Raw genomic sequence first — 24,161 nt, 5'->3', positions numbered from 1 at the left:
GGAGCGGTCTCTCTGCCCAAGGTCAGGGATACTGTTTGTACTTGCACATGTCCCTGTGGGTGTATCTCATGGAAATGAGCAAACACCATGAACTGTGCTCTGAGAGCTGGTCTCATTTCACAGAACAGCACCGAGGCCAAAATCCACGGGGCAAGAATGGTGGGGGAAACTCTCTCTCAGGGGTCCACTTGGGACCCGTAGAGAAGCCTGAAGAAGATTTTTATTTTATTAAATTTTATTGGGAAAGGGAAATAGAAGGACAAGCAATATAAGGGAGCTAACCCACTCCCTCTCATGGACAATTTAGAACATATTGGCTAAATAAATTAGTCAAGTTAAACTGCAGGGTTAAAAGCAGACGCCTTTGCCTGAGGGAGGGATGTGAAGGCCTAGGATTTTCGTCACCAGCTCTTCAAATCTTTGATTAATGGTGGATTTATGAACGACTTGCACAAGTTAAAGTCCCTGGCCATCGAAGCAGCATTTCATTTAGAAGTTGAATCAAATTCTCTTGTATATGACATGGAAACTTATAAATATAATCTAGTTCATTGAAACACTACTAATTAAAACTTTATTAATTTCATTCCTAACCCAGATGGTGGTGGCACACACCTTTAACCTCAGCACTGGGAAGGCAGAGGCAGGCAGATCTCTGAGTTTGAGGCCAGCCTGGTCTACAGAGTGAGTTCCAGGACAGTCAAAGCTACACAGAGAGACCTGTTCAAAAAAGCAAAAAGCAATAATTTCAAAGTATGAACACCCAAATAAGATGTATAAATCTGTGTCATCTATATTTTTATTTCCTATATATTTTTATAAATCTAATTAAAGCCCAGATATAGGGCCAGTGGGATGTCTTAGTTGGCGAGAGCTCTTGCAGCCAAATCTGACGGCCTGAGCCCCCTCTCTGGAAGCCACAGGGTGAGAGAGGACTGTCAGCTCCAGCAAGTTGTCCTCTGACCTCCACCTGTGTGCCCACCTCCAGCCTGAATAAATAAGGAAATACATATAAAAAAACATTAAACCCACATATAGAGTATATAGAAAGACATTTCATCTTGTTAAAAATAAAATCCACAATTTTACCAAACAAAATCTCCCCCCAAATATTAAACATGGCTGCTGAGGTAAGATGTTCTAAAAATTTCAACTGAAATTGCAAGCTAATATGTTATTCTCTTTAATTTGCTCGATTTTTAGCAAACGTCTTTAATAACGTGAAGCCAGGAAAGTGTGTGATCCTGGAACTTAACACAGTTGAGTCTTAGCCATCTCAAAACCTGTCTCAGTGCTGCAGATGCGCATAGTCACAGAGTTGTTTCGCATACATTTCTGAGGTACCAGCCCACACGCCCTCACTGAGGGGAAGACAATTAGATGACCAGGACACCAAGGCCTGGACCAGCCCGGGACACTGGGTGCAACAAGCATTCTATTGATATCATTCTAGCCCAGCTGAACTCTCCCAGCATGAATATGGGGTAACCTAGAGTGTGATAGTACATCACCGGTCCCTGGACTTTGCTCCAGTCCTACCCACACCCAATTTTATATGACTCTCCTTTATATTTTTAATGTTTAGTTTGAGTGGAGAGAATTTCACACCTACCCACTTCCCAGGCACCTTGCAGTCTCCACTACTTGATTCTCACTGAAAAGACCCTTGCGTCTCTTTTGTGATGATTATGATGATATCTTATGTAACTTTTTATTTTTATATCATTGTATGCCACATGTAAAATATCACAAGGTCAATCATTTAGGAGTAATTGCTACAACACGAGGGAGGAGAATTACAGGGTATGAAGAAGACACTTTGAAGAGTTTTAATAACCATAAGCTGACTTGTTTGCAGTTACTATTTTGTCTCAGTAAAGTAGATGGGCCAACTTTAATGCTACTAGACCCTTCCAACGTTAAATTTCCAAAGCATTCCTCAAATGTGAGCCAAGCATCCATTTGGGAAGTTTCACAGGAATTATTCTCTCCTGTCATATTTATGCGCTGATTGACTGAGCCTCAGTTAAGTGAGAGAGGGACATGAGACGTGTATAGATGTCACAGGAGACTTGATTTCCCCAGGATTTAATATTTAAGGCGAGGAATGTTTAAGGCACAAAGGGAGTGACTGTAGCATGCATGAAGACCTCCAAGTTTGAAAGCAATCATGTGTATACACTAAGCAACACTGAGCATTAAGTGGCTAGTGCTATTTGACATCCTTTAGGTGTATTTTATGAAAATGGATGTGAAAATTGAGGCGGGAAGTGACTGTGGAACTTGTTCAAGATCTCCCAGAGAGTAAGCGATGGGGACTTTGTTGGAATGAAGGCAGAATAGCCACAAGGACCAGGCTGCATAGGGTGGCTGGAAAAGTGGATGTGGCGGGGGTGGGGGTGAGGAGAACGCCCAGAAGAGGTATGCAAACCATGGTCAAGAGTTTGGAGAGCAGAGTGCAAATTCAAGGAAATTAAAGGAGAGGATTGACAGGATGGTATTTGTATCTTCCCAGGTTCCCTCCAGTAACAACATGGTAGATAGATTAGAAAGGGAGGAGACCTCTGAAGTGGAAGTAGGGAGACCAGCAAGAAAAATAAATAAATAAATAGTAGTGCCACCAGCCATTTATGTGACAGCTCATAGAGAGGCCAGGCCCAGACTGGGACATTGGGCTGACGAGTGTGGCAGATATGGCAAAGTTTGTGCTGAGCTAACATTTCTAAGTGAGATACAACGTGTTGGGAATTCCATCAATGGGTTTGCTTTTAGAGCAGCTTCCTTTTAGGATATTCTTTTCATCCTACAGGACACTCCAGCCGTATTTCTAGAGAACTGAAAGATCGTGGCAGACACACGATCCGATACATACAGCATAGATTTGGTGGAAGACTCTACCTTTTGTCTAAACCTTGGCTTTGGGAATTAAGCCATACTAACAACACATTTGGGTATTTCAGAAATCCAAATTGCCAGGGCGCTATAATTATGGAAGGACATCAGAGAACAGAGAAGGCTCAGAATTTTTAAACTAGATTCTTCTAAGATGCGGGATGGTACTTACTTGAACTGGAGAAAAATCCAGAAAGCCTGTTGTGCTTCCTCTGTTGGGACCCTCTGTCAGCCTGATCTGAAAGTCTCAGGCATTCAGCTTTCCCACAGGGAACACCGTCTTGAGAAACTGGGAGGCTTGCTGTAAAGTAAGCTCTGAAAGCTCATAGTTCACTTCAGCTGGGCACCTACGCCAGTGTGGGTCCCTGGGGACTACACTTTTGGGCGCCTACGCCAGTGTGGGTCCCTGGAGACTACACTTTTGGGCACCTACGCCAGTGTGGGTCCCTGGGGACTACACTTTTGGGCACCTACGCCAGTGTGGGTCCCTGGGGAATACACTTTTGGGCACCTGCGTCAGTGTGGGTCCCTGAGGTATATGCTTCTCCTGACCTGTGCTAGTGTAGATAACCGGGACATACACTTTTCTATCTTTACTTTAGAAGGGGCTATGATAGAGAAGTTGCTTTTCACTCTTTATTTCATTATACCCGGATTAAAGCATAGGTTGACCTGTTTCCAGATGATAATTCAATTATAAAAGTCAACTTAGAATTGTTTTGGCTTGGTACTGTTAACAGTTTTAAACTGTTTCATTTATAGTTGATGTTTTGTTTCAGCAAACTACATTGGCCATATATAATTTTGCCTGAGTGTGAATATTAAAATGTGTAAAACAAAAACATCCTTCTGTCTTGCAAAACAGGCTTCTACTAGGCAAGTTTCCCAGGAATTGTTTCCTTCTGTCATGTGTAGCCATTGATTTATGAAGCCAAAGACAGTCAGCCCTGTTTGTTTGAGCTGGTGAAATTGGAGTTAAGAAAAATAAAACAAACAAACAAACAAACAAAAAACTCCTTGGCTATCAAGCCCTCTCTATGCAGATCCCCCTGGGAAAATATATAGCCAAGTGAACTAAACATTCATGTTAATATTTTTTGAGGTTTTAACCAGATATGAATACCAATTTTATTCTGATTGCTAGAGGCATGAATTCTGGAGATCATTTATCATAAAGTTGATTTATTTGTCTCATGTTTATAAAATACAATTTTATAATCACAGGAAAAGAAACAGAAAATAGGCTCTTACTTGTTGAGAACATTTATTAAAAGTCAACAGTAGCTGACCAAGGAAGCAAGAGGCTTTAAAACAGAAGCAAGACTTCCCTGTGCTGCATTTTATTAAAATATTGGATTATGCCAGGCAGTGGTGGCACATGCCTTTAATCCCAGCACTCTCAAGGCAGAAGCAGGAGGACCTCTGTGAATTCAAGGCCAACTTGGTCTACAGAGTGAGTTCCAAGATAGCCAGGGCTACACAGAGAAACCCTGTCTCAAAAAATACAAAAAAAAACCACCAAACCAAACCAAAATAAAACAAACAAAACAACCCCCCCCCCAAAGATTACAATAAATACTTTCAGGCAGACTACTATCCTGTACAATTAACATACACTAATAAAAATGTCTAAAAAGAACCTTCATCCATCCAGAAAATAAAAAATAAGAACTGGGTCTTTTCCTACACCACGGCTTGCATCCATCTCCTCAGAGTTGCTTTTATTTGGTAGACAATGTGCTCTCAGTTAAGCTGTGAACTGAGTGACATCTTTTGAGAGTGTTTCTCTTTGCTTAATCCAAGATTATGAGAAGCTTAGTGAACAGAAAGTTTTATCATTCAAATGAGCCCTATGGGAGTCATACTGTGGCCTTCACCATCTCTTCAAACGGACCATTTCTCATCTCTGTCAGTGGGATTTCTTCATATCAGGGCCTTGGGTACCCATTCCACATTAAGAGGCAGAAGGATGGGAGTAGGTGTGCCATCTTGGATGATTAAGTCAGTGTCAGTGGAGAAAATTAGAGTGGCCATATTTAACATTGATGGAGCCTGTAAGAAGGTCAGAGCACTAATTACACCTTCAGGAATGATTCCTGGCACCCCTGAATTTAGATAACATGTAACACCCTTTATCACTTCATTTATGTGATTTCCAGCCTTCGGCATTTTGTTCCTAAATCTTTTCCTTTACTCAACTGAGATTAGGTACAAAAAAACCGTGACGCTAAAATTAGAAGACATCAGTGGCCCTGCCTTCTATCGTTTTGACTTATGACATTCTTAGACATACCAGGAGAGTATGCTTTGTGTCTGTTTCCAGTAACACCGCTTCTGCCAGCCTTTAGTATGGGATAGTCCCAGGGAGGACAGCACCATATGCGAAGACTGCACACAGATCATGAAGCAAGCCCCTGACTGCTCCATGATGGGCCAGGCTGACACTGTGGAAGATGGAGAAGAAAAAAGTGTGTGTCTACCGTTTTCCCGTGGGCACCAAACCAGCAGCATGGCAAGAATAGAGAATGGGACTCTTTACAACACGTCTGTGTCTCTCTTCTGAGAAGCTGCAAGGCTCACTAAAAACAGACCTGGAGATGGCTGTGCAAGAGAAAGCGGGGTCCTGGAAAGAGGGGGCGCAGCAGGGGTGCTTTATGAAGCAGGATCTGTAGAGAATAACTGACTGCCAACTTCAGGGAAGCTCTGTAGCCCACACAGATATACCTGACAGATTAGACAAGACAGGTTGTCACTACCATCCACCATGGCAGAGAGCCACATTCAGAGGAATACATTTCCTGGAACTTTGGGCTTTCAGGCTCCAGTAGCCTGAGGGTAGCTCTCAGTTAGCCAGGTAGGAAAGCATACTCGGATGGGGAAGGGGAAAAGCTGCAAGAAGATGACATTGGCTAAGCCTGAGGCACCCATGACATCCACTGTAGGACCTAGGAAACCATTTATACACTAGTCTTCTGAAACATGTGACCAGGCATTCTCCTGGAGACAGCAGGATGACAAGTTCAAGACCTTCCTGGGCTGCAGAATGAATTCAAAGCCAGCCTGCATAGTTTAGAGGGGCTTAGTCTCAAAATAAAAAGTTCAAAGGCAGCTCTTTGTTAAAGGGCATCCTTGGTGTGCAGGAGCCCGGAAAACCAACCCTCCAATTCCACAAAACGGACAGAATACTTAGGCACCCCAGAAATGAGCTTACCTGGTGATTTCCCTTTGTAGCATTGATTCTCATGGTTGGAATTATCAAGTGATTTCTAGAGTAGAGCAGGCGATGCTTAGTGGGTAGGAGAATAGAATCTCAGTGTCATTTGACAGAAAGTGTACCATGCTAGACCCTCCACAGGTCAGAATGCAGAGGTTCTGCGTTATGATGTACAATGCTACATTTGTGCAAGTAATGCAAGATATTTGTTTCAAAATATTTTTTACTGAACACCTTTCTTCACCCTCATCAGATTTTTACACAAATTTCTACATTTTGTGGGTACATAGAGACTGAGAACTGTCAGGCCACGGCCCATCTTCATCCCTGAAGTATATATTGCAAACTTTGTATGTTGTGTCCTACACACTGACCAGTTACTACTTATAAGGAAAAATGCTTTTGTCTGTTGATTTTGACATTTAAGCTTTTCATGATTAAGTTAAATGTTTCTTCCTTAAAAATTTTAGTTACACATGGAATATTCCAGTTAAATGGACTGAAAATAACAACTCAAGGGTCACAGTCTACAACAGGTCATCAACAGAAGGTAAATATTATTTAACACATTCATTTCTTCTTTGAATTGATGCATTTCAGTAAACAAATATAGAGTGAATCAACAATTAAGCCAAAAGTTGTAAATTTCAGCTGAAAGTCATCTCTTTAACGATCTATCAATAAATCTAAAACTTTGTCTCCAATGAGATCTTTCCCACCTCCATGACCTTTCTGGTGATTGATCATGGCACACAGGAACAGAGGGCCATAGCTTAAGGAATGTTACTGACCTGCCAATCCTTGGAGAAACCCAGCTGGGAGATTCCTGCCTTTCCTAGCTTCCTCCTCCCCCTCCAGTTCATCTCTCTGTTTGTTCTTCTTTCCCTCCTCCCTCCTTCTTCTTCTGCTCTTTTTATCAGATAGAATACCAGGGTTCTTAAAATATCCCGGGAATGGCCTGCTTTTCTAATGTTCTCTTTCAATTAGAATAATCAGTTTGCAATGTATTTCTTGTTTTCTTTCCAGTGGTTTTTCTTTTCCTTATTTGAAAACATTTAGGGTTCTTTCAAAAAACAAGGTCTTCTCACAAACTTCAAAATTGCTGAAAAAGAAACCATTAAGTAAGGGAGATTTTAGCATCAATCCTAGGAGAATTGTGTTGTTGATGTTGTTTTTTGAGGAGCTATTTTATTTGTGCACTTTCCCCTTCTAGCTAGATTTCAAGTCACTCGAGAGCAAAGACCATCTCAACACATCTTGTATCGCAGGAAGTAAGCCATGGAGAATCTTGCTTTTTATGACTTGATCACTGTGGTTGTTTTATGTTGCAAACTATTTCTTATCTAAGACAGCAGGCTGGGTTTCTTCATTCTGTCCCATGAGAAGGTGGCCTGAGAACAGCATATTCTGTAGGATTTCCCTGGGGGTTCTTGAAGCTAACGCAACCTGCATTCCTTTATCTGCCCCTGGTTACTTGTCCCCAGATTGACCCATCTAAACTAGGTCACCTGAGCTGGGGTTAGACCTCAGCTGGCAGAGTGCTGACTCAGCACTCACGAAGCCCTGGGTTCAGTATTCAGCACCAAATATAACCAGACGTGGTGATGAGCAGTTGTAATCCCAGCATTCAGGAGTTAGAAGCAAGAGGATCACAAACTCAGGGTTATCCTCAGCTACCCAGAGAGTTCAAGGTTAGCCTGCAGTCGGGGATAGCTTGAATTACATGAAGCTCTGTCTCAAAACAATTTTCAAAATAAAATGTATCATCCAATCTTTTTAGTTAAGTTTATAGCTACGTGATACCATCACCTCAGAAAGAGTCCCATATGTTAGTGAACTTATGAGGACTTAACTTATTCTGGATATTTGTTTTATGACGTGATAATAGTGTTTTTCTACTGTCTCATTTCAATTAAAACATAGATTTTCCAGGGTTCATCCATGTTGTGGCAAGGATCAATGCTCCGTTCCCTTCCAGAACGGATCCATATCATCCTGTATTCATATAGAGATGTCACCTCTTCTTTATCTGTCCTACAGAGTACATTAGAATCATTTGTATAGTAGTATTTCTGCCTTAGGTGTCTTTCATCTTTGCTGTTTCTTTTTTTTTTTTCTTTTTATTTGTTTGTTTGTTTTTGGTTTTGTTTTTTTGAGACAGAGTTTCTCTCTGTAGTTTTGGTGCCTGTCCTGGATCTTACTCTGTAGACCAGGCTGGCCTTGAACTCACAGAGATCCGCCTGGCTCTGACTCTTTAGTGCTGGGATTAAAGGCATGTGCCACCACCGCCCGGCTTTACTTTTATTATAAATTCTCTCACATGTTTAGTTCTGTTGCCAACTCTTCCATCTTTGCTATTATGAAGGTAAGACTCATCTCCAGGCTGTTCTGACAGAAAATATGATCGTAGGAAAATTCCCCCTTCATTGTTTGTACTAATGATTGCTCTGACATTGTGGCCAATGACACTGGATCCTTCCAGAAGTTTCAGACCAATGCCTTTTTGTCTCAGTATTCCACATATTCATGCTGTGCTTGAATTCTTAGCAGAATGTCTTGTGGTCTGTGTGCTGATCATTTTCCTACTCACAGGCAGGTTTGCCAACAGAAACTGCGGAGGACAGAAAGAGGAATAAAAGACAGTGGAAATGTCCCTCGGCTCTATAAAAGGCACAATAAGAAGGTTAGGGTTTCAATGCCTTTGAGTGTACCATCACCACACATGTTCCCTGTTGGTCGCTGTGTTTAACTGAAGGTCGGAAGACTGTCTCGGTGGCAGCTTGATTCACTGTTTACAAATTTAAAAACATGAATAATTCATCCACTCTAACATAATTTTTCCAGTGTTCCATTTCTTATATGAAATGAGGATTTCATATAAGAGAATGTTCTAGATGGTGAAAGCTCACTAAAGCACTTCAGAAAACAAATGTCAAGAGTTCAGAATAAATATTCTTCTAGTATTTGTTATATATTTATTAAGAATTTTTTGAATACTCAATCCTTAGTTCATTTTTTTTTTCAGGCAAGTTTTGTTTTGTTTTATTTTTGAGACAGAGTCTCACGTAAGCCAGGCTGGCCTCCTGCTTGTTATGCAGTCAAGGCTGGCCTTGAACTCCTGATTCTCCTGCTCCCCATTGACAGTTCTGGGATTCCATGTGTGAGCCTGGACACCTGCCTACACCATGCTGGGGATGGAATCAAAGATTTCATGCCTGCTGGGCAAGCACTGTAGTCATCATGTTAGCCACATTCTAGCTCAAGCAGATATTTTTTAAAAAGTAGTTTTGGGGGCAGATTGGGAATGAACACCAGGAGAGTGAAGTTCAACCCTTCCTATCTTGTAGGCTGCTGTCTAGGGCAGGTCAGTAGACAGACAGATTCTGTCATAACTGTTGCCATGATGCAGGGGGTAAATGATACCCACAGGACAAGGACTGGTGCAGATTTATAGGTCCAGGAAAGGTTGCTATGGAAAATATACCTAGGTTAAAACTCGGGGCTCACTAGTGTTTGAGGGTAACAGGACTGATGGAGTACGGAGGGGTCTGTGCCTCAGACAGGGAGTGTGTGTGAAAGAGAGAAGGAGCTTGCCTGCGCCCTTCCAGCTCTCAGGCACGTCTAACACGGCGCCTGTGCCATACTGGTGTATCCGTGTCTCTCTTCCTTATAGAATACTCTTTTGAGGGAACGAATGACTTCCTGGTTGCTGCTGCTGCTCTGTAACTGTTTACTGTATGCATAAGTGAATAGATAAATGGATAAAGGGCTCAGGTACTCAAGGAGCTGTGATAAACAAACCTACCTTTATCCGAAACTTCAGAATCACGACTGGTCTCTCCGCCAGAAAAAGAACTGGACGTTTCTTCCCACTTCAAAGCGCCTGCTCCATTTTTAGGCTACACCATGAGTTCCTGTTTCCTGTTTGAGGACATCTTCAGCTCAGGGTACAGATGATGAATATGTCCTGAGTGTGCTGGACAGGCAACCAGCTCATGTTACCTGTCGCACATCCCTGCTTTGGGACACTCTGATGATTCATCAGTTAGAAATGCCCCAAACAATAATAGGACTTCCGGGATCTTTTATTTACACAAGTATTGTACATGATATTTTAAGCAGTGGGAGAAAAATACGTGGTTTCTAACAAAAGCAGTAAATCTCAAACAAAATGTTTTCTGGCTATTCTAATCCAGACAGAAAATCACCCTCATTTAAATGGTCTTAACTTCGTTAAAGTGAATTTATTCTTACCAAAAAATATGTCCTTATCTTTACTGCTGCTGTTTGTGGTCACTGGGATTTTATTAAAGATAATCGTTCTAAATACTCTTTTCTTATGTAGCTGATGCCGGCAGTCTTGTTAGTCCTGTTATTCTTAGTGTTAGTGGTTGGTATTTAAACAGAAATCAGTTATTGAAGCTCCATTTACTCTCTTCTTTTTCACCTAAATTATAAGCTCCTGGGAGATACAAAGTACTTACTGTCTCTTGTTCCCCATCGATTATCAGCAACTGCTAGGCACGTGGTAAGAATTTGGTAAGCCCTTGCTTAGTGGAGGGCTGTGTGCCCATCCTGTTCTCCTCGATGTTGTGTTCTGTTTTAGTTATATCTCTGTCTTTGATATCAGTTGATGTTTCTGTTATAACAATGCATCTGTATCTAACAGGACTCCACCTTTGTGCTTTCATTTGCTACATTCTGACATTCCGATGATTGTTGTCACAGGACAAAAGAGTTATCTGTCTTGCTTGAACACTGTTTCTGTAGGCATTACTCCAGGACTGGGGGCCAGGAGAGAGACTAAAACATTATCTCGGGTGTGGAGTTAAAGAGATAACCAAAGACAATACTATAGAAGAGGGCCTAAGACGTTACTATAGAAGAGGGCCTAAGACATTACTATAGGAGAGGGCCTAAGACATTACTATAGGAGATGGCCTAAGTCATTACTATAGGAGAGGGCCTAAGACATTACTATAGGAGAGAGCCTAACACATTATTCCAGGAGTGTGGTTTTGGAGGAGGGTTAAAATATTACTCCAGATGCAGGATTTACAAGAGGGTCTAAGACCTAGGGTAGCTGTAGATTTGGAGGTGATGATTTTTTATGACTTTCACGTCTGGACTGTAAGAATTTAAATGAGCAAATTCCAGTATCATGGAAATAGAGTTTACTAAAATGTTCCAAGTGGGTATGTCTAAATATTTATTATCAAAAAGATGACAAGCACATAACTTTAACATGTTCTCCATGTTTTCACTGTGCGTCTTGTGTAACGTACAAACGTGGGGTGAGTTGTGCTGGTTCAGAACCCCAGTTTGTCAACTCAGCCCCAGTCAATCACGTCTTGGGAGATTTATTCACGTAAACCAAACACAGGAGACTAAGCAAGAATGCTAACTGTCAAATGTACTAATCAGGTATCGTGGTGTGCTACTGAACCAGTGCACCCCTGTAGGCTAATTAGAGATCTCTTTCTAGTGAGGATAGGCTAAGTGCAGATTAGGGGATTCCAGGATAAAGCCACCATTTTAAAGACATCATCAGACTGTGGCACCGACGCAATGCATTGTCCAGGAGAGCCCAGTTACTGCACTTGGAAACTGTCAATAGTGCCTTGATGCCATGAAAGTTTCCTGTTTGCACACGAGTCAAAGGAAGTGTTTTCTGGCTCGCCACGTCTTCAGGTGACTGTCTAGCAAACAACAGCTTGGAAGTTCGGTTTCCTTCCATCTTGCAGTTCTGATACAACCTGGATGTTGGAATCTTTTCATGGGTCTTTTTCAACCAGTATGCACAGAAAGATACCGGGGGGACCAGGACGAGTAAAGCATTGATTACTTGTGTCTACATTTTACATCTAGTCCTCAACAGTATGATGCTACTTAGCAGTGAAGGAGACTAGTGTATGTAGTATAGGTCTTACCTAGTGGAAGGGAACCACTAACAGGTTTCTGCCATGTATGCTGTTGACTGTAGAACCAGACTTCTCAAAGGGAAGGAAGGTAAGGGCGCATGTGCTGGCTCAGGTGGGCACCTGCCTCCTGGGGCAGCTGGGAGACATACCAGCAGATCTTCACTATCCAGCTCTCCTTTGTGAGGTGTTCTTCCAGATCACCCAAATCAACATTAAGGAAAACCCTTTCTCATGATAGGCAGGTTGCATTTTTTCAGACTTCCTTGAATTGCCTATTGTGTATTAAAATTGTAGCCGGAGGCTGCGGAAGGAGAGTTATTTGTTCAAGGTCAGCCTTGAGTATATAGCAAGGTCCAGACTTGCCTGGGCCATGTAGCACAGTCTTATCTCAAAAACCAAAAAACCCAAACAATTGCAAGCAACTTTCTTTGCAGGCAAATGCTCTGTGTCAGTCCCTGAGCTCTGGGGAAAGACCCTATAATTATAACTCATACGATCATGACTCAATTCCTCGCTTTTCCCTTCCTTCCCATCTCTCTTCTCTTCTCCCCTGCACCACTCTGGGATCTCACTAAGTTTCCCAGGCTAGCCTTCAACTCATGATTCATGATCCCCCTGCATCAATCTCTTGAACAGCTGGGACTGCACATGCAGCACAATTCTGTTGAAAACGTTACCACAAGTGGATAAAAAGTCCATTTTACAGTGGACCATGCTTAACTTTAGAGAGTGAAAGTTTTAAATTATTTTTAAAAATGTATTGTCTGTGTATGTGCATGCTATAGGTATATGTGTACACTGGTGCACACACAGCTGTGTGTATGGGTTCACCACATGTATGGTGTTCAGGCACTCTCCTCACTGTTTGGGGTAGATTGGCCAGCCACGGCCCTGGGGATCCACCTCTGTTTTCCCTCTCAACACTGGGGTTACAGGTGTGTACCTACTATGGGGGTTTTGGGGATCCCAGCTCGAGTCTTCCATTTGTGTGGCCTGTCTTTCACCCGCTGGATCACCAGCCCTGAGAGGGAAAACCTTAGAAAGAGCCCCTACTCGGGATAACTTACCCAACATTTGCTCCACGGGACTAGTAAAAATAGAACAAAATCATTTATGAGGTGGGTGATATGAGTCTCTTGTGATTGGCCATTGCACATCCGTTTTCAGAATATAAAATAAGACTCCAGAGTGTAATTTCAAATGACCAAAGATTACTAGTCACAGAAGTAGGTAGGGCAACATCATGCTTATTTTTGTTTGCTTGTGTGTACACGTGGAAGCTTCTCCCACACGTACACACAAAGAAATTTTTTAAAAAAATCAAGCTTGGTGAGTAACTTTTATATTATTTTGTACACTTTTGTGTTTGGTTCTGTTTGAAACAGGGTCAGTTCTGCAGCACAGAGTGGCCTCAAACTTGCAGCCATCCTCCTGCCTCAGCCTCCTGAGTGCTGGAATTACACCCAGTTCAGGCATGTGCCATCCTGCCTGGCATTCTTTATACTTTATTTCCCGTAAAGAACATGTGTTGATACTACAGTCATTAAAAAGAATAAAAACAGATATGCACGCAGGAGCAGGCAATCCGCTATTCTATTTGCTTTGTTACATCAGGGAACAGCCGTACAGTTTGCTGTTGTCAACCTTGCTCAAAGTAGCGTGAACTTGGAAAGTCCTTAACTACTGACTTCCTGGGTCTCAGCTTCCTCATCCATAAAGTGAGAAAAATCACAGTAACGTTAGACAGGCTCAACTGGGCACGTATAAAGCACAGTAAATTACTGCAGTATTTAGATGGATTGCCAGGAACTTCTCAATGTTATTTATATTTGCTTGGCTATTTCTAGAACTGGCAGCCTATCCTGTTTCAAAATAATGGGGATGGCTACCATCTGTTGGTCACATAACACCTAATGATGTGACCCTGCTTCATGTGCGTTATCTTACTCAACCTTCCCAACAGCCCCGAGAGGGATTTTATCCCCGTTTTTCCTCCTGGTAAACTGGGACACAGAGAGGTCAAGTGATTTGGCCAGAGTTACACAGCTTGCCAGTCTCATAGAAAGGATTTTATCCCAGGTCTGTCAAACTTAGAGGTCCCTGTTCAATCTTCAGTAACATATGGCTTTTCCCGTAGCAAGAAACTCTCCTCCCAGTGCAGACATTCAAAGGGTGAGGTTGCCAAAAGATTAGCTTCCTTTCAACAACTTCTTCATGGCCAAACGGCACGGAAAGATAGATACTGCAGGAGTGAGGTGAGGGTTTATAATTTGTCAAGTACCTGCTGTGAAGGTTCCCAAGGAAACTTATTGTCTTGTTGAAGAATTTACTTATATACTATGAAAAACTACTGTGTCCTGGATATCTTCCAGACCTTGCAAATGCGTCCAAAATTTAAATCATCTTTTCCTCCCAAACTTGCCTTCCTCTATTCTCTGATGGCAACACCATCACTCATCTCGCTGTGCAAGCCTTTGCCCCTCCTCTAGGCAGAAGGAGAGCCGTGCTGGCTTTCCCTCAAACGTGCCTCTGCTCTGTTCTCATTGTGACCACCTCAGTCCGAGTTCTCACCCTTTCTTGTGCTAGATTATTACAGCTGGGTTCCAAATTGGTCTTCCTGCGTTTAGATGATAATCCAAAATACCTTCCCTATCACCGTCAAAAATTATTTTTCTAGGAAACAGACTTAGGCATGTTATTTCCTTGTTTGACAATCTAATCTGTGTTTTCCCCCCTCAGAGGATGGATTCTTTCACATGGCATGTGCCATGGACACCGGTCTTTGCCAACCTCATCTGCTGTTTTCCAGTACCTATTCCTACATTATCACTGGATTAACTCCTTGAAATCTCCCACATATTCTAAGTCCCCACACCATTATTTGAATAGTCCATTTCCCATGCAGACAAAATATGTATTAATGGGAAAGTATGGAAATGATACTGGCAAATACTTGTGGTATCTGAACACAGCTATTATTTTTAAGGTGTACGTTTGACCTAAAATTTAAGTCTCTGTCCCTTCAGCACTGGGCTTCTAAAAGCTTGATGCTGGAGTCCTGTGTGTGTGTTGGATGGTACTTTGGAAAGAAACTTAATTTGCTAACTCTACTGATTAAAAAAAATCACTCTTATTGTCAATTGAGATAAGAATGTAGACGACCTTGCAAAGACAAATAAAATTGAAAACACAAGTAGGAAGTGGATTGCCAAGTAAGAGCATTGCATTTGGGTTCCAAGTAGATTGCAGCAAATCCCAATGGCTTAAACATGCCATGGTTCTCACATTATTATCCTGCTTAGCAACAGTTATTTCCACTAGCTGCAATCTAGATTTATTTTGTTTGGGGGATTAGACTTGGGGGCTCGCTCCTGGTAGGCAAGTGCTCCACCACTGGTCCACACCTCCAGATCTGTTTGAATTTGATTTTGAGGTAAGGTCTTACTGGGTTGCCCAGACTGGCTTTGAACTCACTGTAGTCGCAGTAAGCCTATAATCTGCCCCAGTCCCATGAGTAGCTGGAATTGTAAACATATACCAGTAGATCCAGCTCCTGAGATGATTCTGAGAAGGTGTTCTTTAAATGTTTGCCTCTCCACCCTTCCCCAGATTGTGCCAGTGAATAGCCTTCACATATTTAATCCATTACACTTGGGAACGTATGGACTCCTCCTAGGAGGCAGTTATTTCTTTGTCTTTGGGCATCATTTTCTTTACTACTGGACTGACCAACTTAGAGCTATTGCACTCGTGTGGCATGCTTCTGCCATAGAGGAGTGTAGGTCACAAATGGCAGGATGCTTGTTGACATTACTTATTTCTTGTTCATCTTGCTCACTCCAGTGACATTCTAAAGTTAGGCAACTAAATAAGAATTAGGCTTGGGGGCTTTGGGTCCAAATCAAACTCTACTCTTGGAGCTAATATTGCTTTTCTTTCCTTTTTTTTTTTTTCTTTTTTCTTTTTGCCCTCTGGGTCTAATTTCTCTGTGTTTACAGTGTACGCAAACATGTTTCTCATTAGTCTTTATTTACTACCACAGGAATCACTTTGAATTCTAGTCTTGGTGGAGATGGTTTTCTCAAAATAAACCCAGATCACATTGGGTTTTATCGTGTAAATTATGAAGCAGGAACTTGGGACTGGATAGAGAGAACTCTTTCCTCATACCACTTGGTAAGAGACAGTGTGCTTACGAACTATTGTAGTTCTATTCCAAGAACAGCACTTTAAAGATACTAATTTTTTCAATGCTCTTTGCTTTTGAGACTCATGGCTTTTTTTTTCCCCTTCCTTTTCCAGAACTTCTCCTCTGCTGACCGTGCAAGTTTTATTGATGATGCTTTTGCTTTGGCAAGGTATGTCTTAAAATGAGGTTAGGTCACTTAAAATACCATGAGTTTTCCATACATGTTTAGAATTAGTTACAATACATTTAAGTATTAGATTTTTTTTTAAAACTGAAAGCATCTAAAGTCTGTATTTTAAACATTATTGTTATTTTTGGCCCTCTTTTTAAAAAGTTCATGCAAGCCTCATAGCAAATACCAATATTAGCTATTCATAGACACACAAGCTTCCCACCCCCACCTCCTCCCCTGCTGGCATGGGGTGTGATAAATTCCGTATCAAGGTCTTTGACTTAATTAGTGATATTTTAAAATGATCAAAAGAGCATCTCAGACTGATGAGATGGCTCAAAGGGTAAAGGTGGCCTTTGCCAAGCCTGATGACCTGAGTTCGAGCCCCAGGACCCTCTTGATAGGAGAGCAATCGTTTCAATATACTCCCCTCTGACCTCCACGTGTGCAGTCCCCTCCCCCTAAAAACAAGCAAGTAAAATATGAAGGACCTAGTTTTAAAATATACCTTTGTAACTGGATTTAACAAATGCATGCACAGAGTTTCAGTTTGCAAGCCCGAGCTAACTATTAGATATTTTAATCTAGAATTGTGAATTTTTGTCTAAGTCACTGGGACAAGAAGAAGAAGCCACAGTGCTTTTGCAATGGTTAGCATTTGGGAGCTAGTTTGGAAATTTGACTTTTTCTTTTCTTCATGATCTGAGAGTAATCTGAACCTAGAGAAAGATAAGCAACCTAGATTGGGGAACAGAGGGACAGTGACTTTGGTACCTCTTGACATTTTTTTCAGATCATCTGACCCTAATAATTATTTATTAAGTTTTTAACCCTCTTCAGAAGCTAGATATACAGCTGATTTGATTTCTTTGTTTTTCCATAGCTTTGTCTAAGCATGAGAATAGATGTGGATTCCTTAGGAAGCCTCTTCTGACTCCTCTGCCTGAGTTGGGCATCATTCTTAGGTGCCTAATCTTTCCCCACAGTACTGTATTATCATTGCTTATTATTGTCCATACTGCCCAAGAAATCCTTTTATGAGAATGGGCATCTGAACCCAACTCATAACAGCATGTGACTGTTAGTTAGAGTTATTGTTCAATAACTACTAGCCAATCAGATTGATGGCTACTGGTTAAAGTAGAAACATTTGACATGGACTCCTTAGATAACATCAGAAGTCCAAAAATGTTGACAGTTTTCAAAGGGTTAAACAATCAGCTTTTGAACCTGAATAAAATCCTGTTTCTGTAGAAACTGGAGTAACATTTTAACATCTGTCTGGATCAATACCCTTATAGAAAACTATAGAGGTGACTATGTAAGACTGTGGTAAGAAATAAATGAGAAAATAGTCAGACAGAACCTAAGAGATGATCTTCCTTATAAGTTCTCATCAAATTCTATTACTTGAAGAAAATGCACCACCTTGACTGACTAACAGTAAAGATATATTTTCCAAAGCTCTCTGAGTTGGACCTCTCTTGCAATGCTCCTTGAATCTTATAGGGAGAGGCAGAAATGTCCAACTTCGAGCTGTGCATTCCATCAGCACTTAATCTCAGCTCCTGGAGCGCCATGCATCTTCTCTTTATTCATCACTGCTAGCCACATCTCTGGTTAAGATTGAGAGTAGCATTTTCTGTGTGTATCAACATTCAAAATGTTAAGGACAATATTAAGGGCAATGTATCTAGCTATCATTCTTCTCAAATATATCTGAACCAAACTTTTAGAAATACTTTTCCATAATTTTTTATGATGCTGACTATTGGGGTGCCAGGCAAGTGCCCCATCACTTAGCTTTGGTCCCAATCCTGAGCAAAAACTTTTCAGTTGAGTCTCAACAACAAGTGAAATTTCTCTCTCTATTTTAAAAAGATGTGTGTGTGTGTGTGTGTGTGTGTGCGCACATATGTGTGGGAGCCCACAGAGGACAGAAGAGGGCATCTAATCCCCTAGAGCTAGAATTACAAGCAGTTGTGAACCTCCTGACAGGGATGCTGAGAACTCTGGTCCTCTTCAAAAATAAGAAGTGCTTATAACCACTAAGCCATCTCTCTAACCCATAAATGCAATTTTTTTAATTGTTTAGTAGAGAAATGTTCACTAACATAAAATCCTAGAATCACCATACTGATCCTTTCAATTGAAAGTCCAGTTTTCAATTAATTGTCCTATTTGTTTTCTTCCTCAGAGCCCGACTTCTGAGTTATGAGATAGCCCTGGACTTGACCAGGTATCTCAAATCAGAAAAGGATTTCTTACCATGGCAGAGAGCCATTTCAGCTGTAACCTACATCATTAGCATGTTTGAAGATGACAGAGAGCTGTACCCCATGATAGAGGTGACATTAATGCTATGAGTACACCATAATTGTAAATGTTCAGTTGACTGGGGTGGCTTCTCAGGGAAGGAGCTCTATCTTGTGGGATATCTGTCCATCACACAAAATCAAGAGATGTTCTAGGACTTGGCTAATCAAAGCAGGCAAGCTGTCTGATCTTCTTCACTTTGAAGTGTTTCATATTTGTGTTTTAGTATACCTCAAAAAGGTATCCATTTTAGTATCAAAATGAATATAAGACTATCCTATTTAAATTTGTAACATTTTAAACTATAAACTAGAACCTACTTTAAAATGGATTTATCTGCTAAAATTAGTTTATTCTTAACAAAAATATAACAAAATAAGAAAATTGTATTTTCTTACTCTCGCCTCTATGTTGGGATTTCGTTTTAAGTTAGTCATTTCTGTTTACCTTTTCTTTGACATTTCAATAGCACTTTGGCAGGCTGCTTGCAATTTTAAACAAATCTGGATCCAAATCTGGCTATTTTGTGTATTAAATGGAAGACCTTTGGAAAAATGGTTTGCTATTTGTGGGTGCAAGTTTCCTCTGTGTAATAGGAATGTTAGCACTGGCCTGCCTGTGGTTATGGGAGAGTGAGGACCCCTAAATGGTCTTTGTAAATCTAAATAGCTACCATTTTAAAATATTTCATCAATGCTTAAATACTCATCTTAGTATCAGGAGTGAGTAAGGTGTTTTTTATTATTATTTTATTATTACTATTATTTTATTTTTACTATTTTATCATTACTATAATGAAGAAATAGTTTTTTCCCCCTGATGTTATGATAAAAATACCCCAATAAAATCAAGTAGTGGAGAGGGTTTATTTGGTTCACAATTTCAGGCTACAGTCTGTCTTAGATAGGATTTCTATCGTTGGGACGAGACACCATGACCATTCAACTCTTAAAGAAGACATTAAATTGAGGTGACCACTTAGTTCAGAGGTTCAGTTCATTATTATCGTGGGGAGCAAGGCAGACATGGTGCTGGCTACATCTTGATCAGAAGGCAATAGGAAGTGACTGTGACACTGAGTGATGTCTTGAGCATGTATGAGACCTCAACGCCCGCCTCCACAGTGACATACTTCCTCCAACAAGGCCACACCTCCTAATATTGCCATTCCCTATGAAATTATTGGGGCCAGTTACATTCGAACTACCACATAGTCCATTGTTGGGAAGTCAGGGCAGCAGGAACTTGAAGTACCTGGTCCCATTACATCAGCAGTCAAGAGCAGAGATCAAAAAACTAATGCATGCTTGTGACTGCTCAGCTTACTTTCTCCACCCTTAACCTAGAATCCCTTTCCTAGGGAATGGTGCCACCCATGGTGGGCTGGGTCATCCCACATCAAATAATGGAATCAAGACAAATCCCCACAGACTTATGATCTAGACAGTCCCCCACTGAAACTCCCTTCTCAGGTGAATCTAGGTTATATTAAGTTGACAATCAAAGCACCAAAGGGGGCTCAGTTAATGTTTTTAGAAAACATTAAAGAAAGATCTAGAATGGTTTCTATATTTAGAACTGAAGGAAAATTCAGCATTATAAAATGTGAACACCTTCTTTTTCTAAGTGCTGGCCCACACTTCCCAGAACTAGTAGGGCAAAGATTACAGTGGGGGACCTAGGGGACATAAGATGAAGATAAGTGGCAAGTTCTTACTCATGGTATACTCTGCTTCTATTTCAGACGTACTTCCAAGGTCAAGTGAAGCCCATTGCAGATTCTCTGGGATGGGAGGATACTGGAAGCCACGTCGAAAGGTTATTTCTTACCTTTTAAAAACTAATATTCACTTGACATTTGTGTGTTTGTGTTTTAAGATATGATGAAAAACATTGGTAAGGCCCTGGCTCTGTGCTCGTTTGTTTTTGAAGGTTACTCCGTGCCTCTGTATTAGGATTTGCATGCAAGATGGGAGACACTGAAGCCTTGAACAACGCTTCCCAGTTATTTGAGACCTGGCTACAAGGGAAAGAGAGGTGACTACTCATGTTGTTTGCTTGTCTTGAAGATTTTGTTGTTGTTGTTTTTGCTTTGAGACAGGGTATTGGAGAAATTATTTTGGCCACTCCACGTAGTTAAAAGGATATTTATTTAATGGCATAACTCACAAATTAAGTGAAAGTTAGGTCGCAGGGTCTGGGGAAGGTGTATCACAATCCAGCGGTGTTCTCTGGAGCTCTGCACAGTCCACCTTCACCGTTCAGCTTCGGCACCGAGAGAGCGCACAGAGAGAGCGCTGGCCCATCCAGCTCTCGGGTCTCCAGGCGCCTCCCCTCGCCCCGCGTGACAGTTGCCAGAGTCTGGATGGGGGTTGAAACTTCCAGATCCAAGCTGGAATGGCTACCCACTACAACAGGGTTTCCCTGTATAGTTTTAGTGCCTGTCCTGGATCTCGCTCTGCAGACTAGGCTGGCCTCAAACTCACAGAGATCTGCCTGGCTCTGCCTCCTGAGTGCTGGGATTAAAGGCGTGCGCCACCACTGCCTGACAGAAGATTTTAACAGAGTTGTGAGTAAACACATGAAATTCCTAAAACATTCTTTCTTCTCGTAGCATTCCTGTAAACCTCAGGCTTCTGGTGTACCGCTATGGGATGCAGAACTCTGGCAACGAGACTTCATGGAACTATACACTAGAGCAATACCAGAAAACCTCCCTAGCACAGGAAAAAGAAAAACTGCTCTATGGGCTAGCTTCCGTGCAGGATGTTACTCTTTTGGCAAGGTAAGCTCTTTGTTGCCTCGTGGTGCTGGAGATTAGCTCCAACCAATGCTTTGCCCATGCCAGGCAAGTCTTCTAACGTTAACATGTATACTCAGGTGTAATTTATTTTTAATTTTCTCTTCTTTTAATTCGATTTTTAGACAAGGTCTCACTATGTGGCCCTGTAACATTAAGGCAATCTCCCTGCCTCTCCTTCCCACCAGGACTGCCATGTTTAATGTGTAATTTAAAATAAACTTGGGGGACTGGAGAGATGGTTCAGCGGTTAGAAGCACTGACTGCTCTTTCACAGGACTCTAGTTTGATTCCTGGAACCCACATAGTGACTCCCAACAGCTTGTTAGCTCCAGTCCTGGGGAACTGGTGCCCTCTTCTGGTCTCTATGGGCACAGGCTCTAAAGTGATGCACAGACAATCATGCAAGCAAGATGTCCATACTCATAAAATAGTAACAAAATAATAAAATAAATTAAATAAAATTGGTTCAGATTAAATAATGAACATAACCATCTTGACATATGTCAAAGCATTACACTTGATGGCATGGTGCTAATTATATTTGTTAAGGAGTTTAAAAACTACTTTATCTGTTTTAGAAAGACTCTTGTGGATGCAGGTATAGAAGAAAAATTATACACACACACACACACACACACACACACACACTTCAGGGCCCACCACATCAGTACAGTTTCTTGAATTTCAATGGCCTAGTGTGCCAAAGTATTCTCCTAAGACATTTGTTGTAAAAGACAAGTTGCTCCACCTTGCACTATCCTCCATAGAAAGTGGTTTCTGTGGCCAGAGGTCGTTATAATCTGTGAATTTGAAGCACTATTCACATTTGTGATTGTTATTCCAAGCATCTGCAGAGTCTTCCAGAGCTTGAGGTATGACAATAACAAAGGAGGCTTGGCAGCAAGTTTGGGGTGAAGTGAGGGGTCCCCTGGAATTGCTTGCTTATCTGAAGTGTATGATAAGTGTGCCATAATTCACATGAAAGTAGGTTTATTTGTACAACTGCAAGTGCTTAAAAAAGTATCCACCTTTGTTTTCTATCTGATTGGTTCTAAAATCCAGTATAATGAGGACCCCAGACACGGGCTGTGTTCGTCTGCAAGTCTGGTTTTTAAATGTTGTTAAACCCAAAACCTAGCTCATGTAGTCTCTAAGTAAGTGTCCTATGGTTTCCTCCCTTCCACATTTTCCTTTTATGCAAGGAAGACATGTGTCCTTTTGTAGTGAGGGAGAAAGGGATGCTCTCTTTCTTGCTGGTCTTCCCTAAGGTATTTACCTATTTTGGTCCTGGGCCAAAGTTGATTGGGTTTTAACCGCTCACATCTTACCTTCTAGAATGCTGTCTGTCTTCTAGAGATGAATGCTATGGTCACAGTCGTGTCTTCCACTCCTGAAGTACTTGTGCTGTATAACACTTTGGTTTGTCCAGAGGTTTTTTTTCAGAATCTCCTCACATTTCTTTTCGAGACTAAAGATAGGTCTAGGGTTCCCCTACACAGCCAACAAGCCAAAGCAGCATGGGTGTTCCTTAAACCAATGAATCTAGTCCCTCATCCTGCCTAGGACACACTGTTGTGTGTCCATTCCACATTGGGCATTTCACAAAGTTAGCTATTGATCTGCAGAACTTCCCCAAAGAATGAAAGGACCGAGTGGTATATTCTAATGTCCCACAGCATATGAACTTAACTTCAAGCCCAAATTTTCTTCAGTCTCACTTACAGTAAATTTCTGGGGCCAAATGTCTTCCTTTTCTATCACAGTGCCAGAACCCCTAAGAAAACAACTTAAAGTGAGGATAGATTAATTCTGGCCCATGGCTCAGAGATCTGAGTTCATATTCCAATGCACTTAGGCCTGACAGAGGCAGAGGACTAAAGAGAGGGAAGGCTGCTCACCACAGGGCAGCCAGAGCCAGAGAGTAACAGAGAAGGAGACAAACAGCATACACCCCTCCAAGTGATCCGCGTCCTTCAACGAAATGGGACCTCTTCACAATCTGTTGAGTTAGGCATTCATCACAATGGCTCAATCCACTGATGAACACAGCACCATGATGATCCAATTACTCCTAATATGTTACCAACTGGGGACCAGACCTTCAACTACAGACCTTTGAGGCCATTTTATATGTAGACTCCAGCATTAAGTATGCTTGACATTGATATATTAAAAAATGTAAAAAAAAAAAGTCTATAAATTTTTTTCCTCTTTGATAAAGGGTATCTCTCTAATCTATCTCACATCTCAAGTTGAACAGTGATCCTTCTGGTAGTTATTAAGCCTTATCTCCCCTAAAAATAGGAATGGTCTGAGCCAGTAGGTAGGAAGCCATGGAACAAGACAAGGAGATTATGAAAATATGTCCGATTATCAGCAGTAGATATTTTTGAAGTGCCTTTCTCATAGTAAACAAAACATGTGTTGACTTCAGATAGAAATAATTCTAATAGCGATATGGACTTAGAAGGCCAACTCTAGTTAACACCAGGCATAACATTGAGGAACATCTACCCATTTGTTCTTTAATTCATCCTGGACTTCTTTGTGTTATATTGTAATTATAGCTAGCTAATCTAACCATGTAGCTTACATTAGCAAGTAAAGTTTAAGTTCTGACCTATAGAATAAGACCTAAAGTTTTTCTTTCTTTC

The 24,161-nt window shown here is 41.3% G+C and overlaps 1 protein-coding gene across 1 annotated transcript in view; it reads left to right on the top strand.

The window, feature by feature from the left end:
* Positions 1–24,161, top strand: part of LOC114682663 (glutamyl aminopeptidase) — a 73,733-nt gene that overhangs the window by 37,617 nt on the left and 11,955 nt on the right. The window contains exons 11-17 of the mRNA XM_028856632.2: positions 6,577–6,656; positions 16,070–16,203; positions 16,330–16,385; positions 18,586–18,736; positions 20,449–20,522; positions 20,637–20,741; positions 21,319–21,489. Coding sequence (XP_028712465.1) covers positions 6,577–6,656; positions 16,070–16,203; positions 16,330–16,385; positions 18,586–18,736; positions 20,449–20,522; positions 20,637–20,741; positions 21,319–21,489 — 771 coding nt within the window. The remainder of the gene's footprint in view (positions 1–6,576; positions 6,657–16,069; positions 16,204–16,329; positions 16,386–18,585; positions 18,737–20,448; positions 20,523–20,636; positions 20,742–21,318; positions 21,490–24,161) is intronic.

This window comes from Peromyscus leucopus, chromosome 6, assembly GCF_004664715.2.
Source record: "Peromyscus leucopus breed LL Stock chromosome 6, UCI_PerLeu_2.1, whole genome shotgun sequence".
NCBI classification, from domain to species: domain Eukaryota; kingdom Metazoa; phylum Chordata; class Mammalia; order Rodentia; family Cricetidae; genus Peromyscus; species Peromyscus leucopus.
This window is presented reverse-complemented; position numbering and strand designations above follow the sequence as displayed.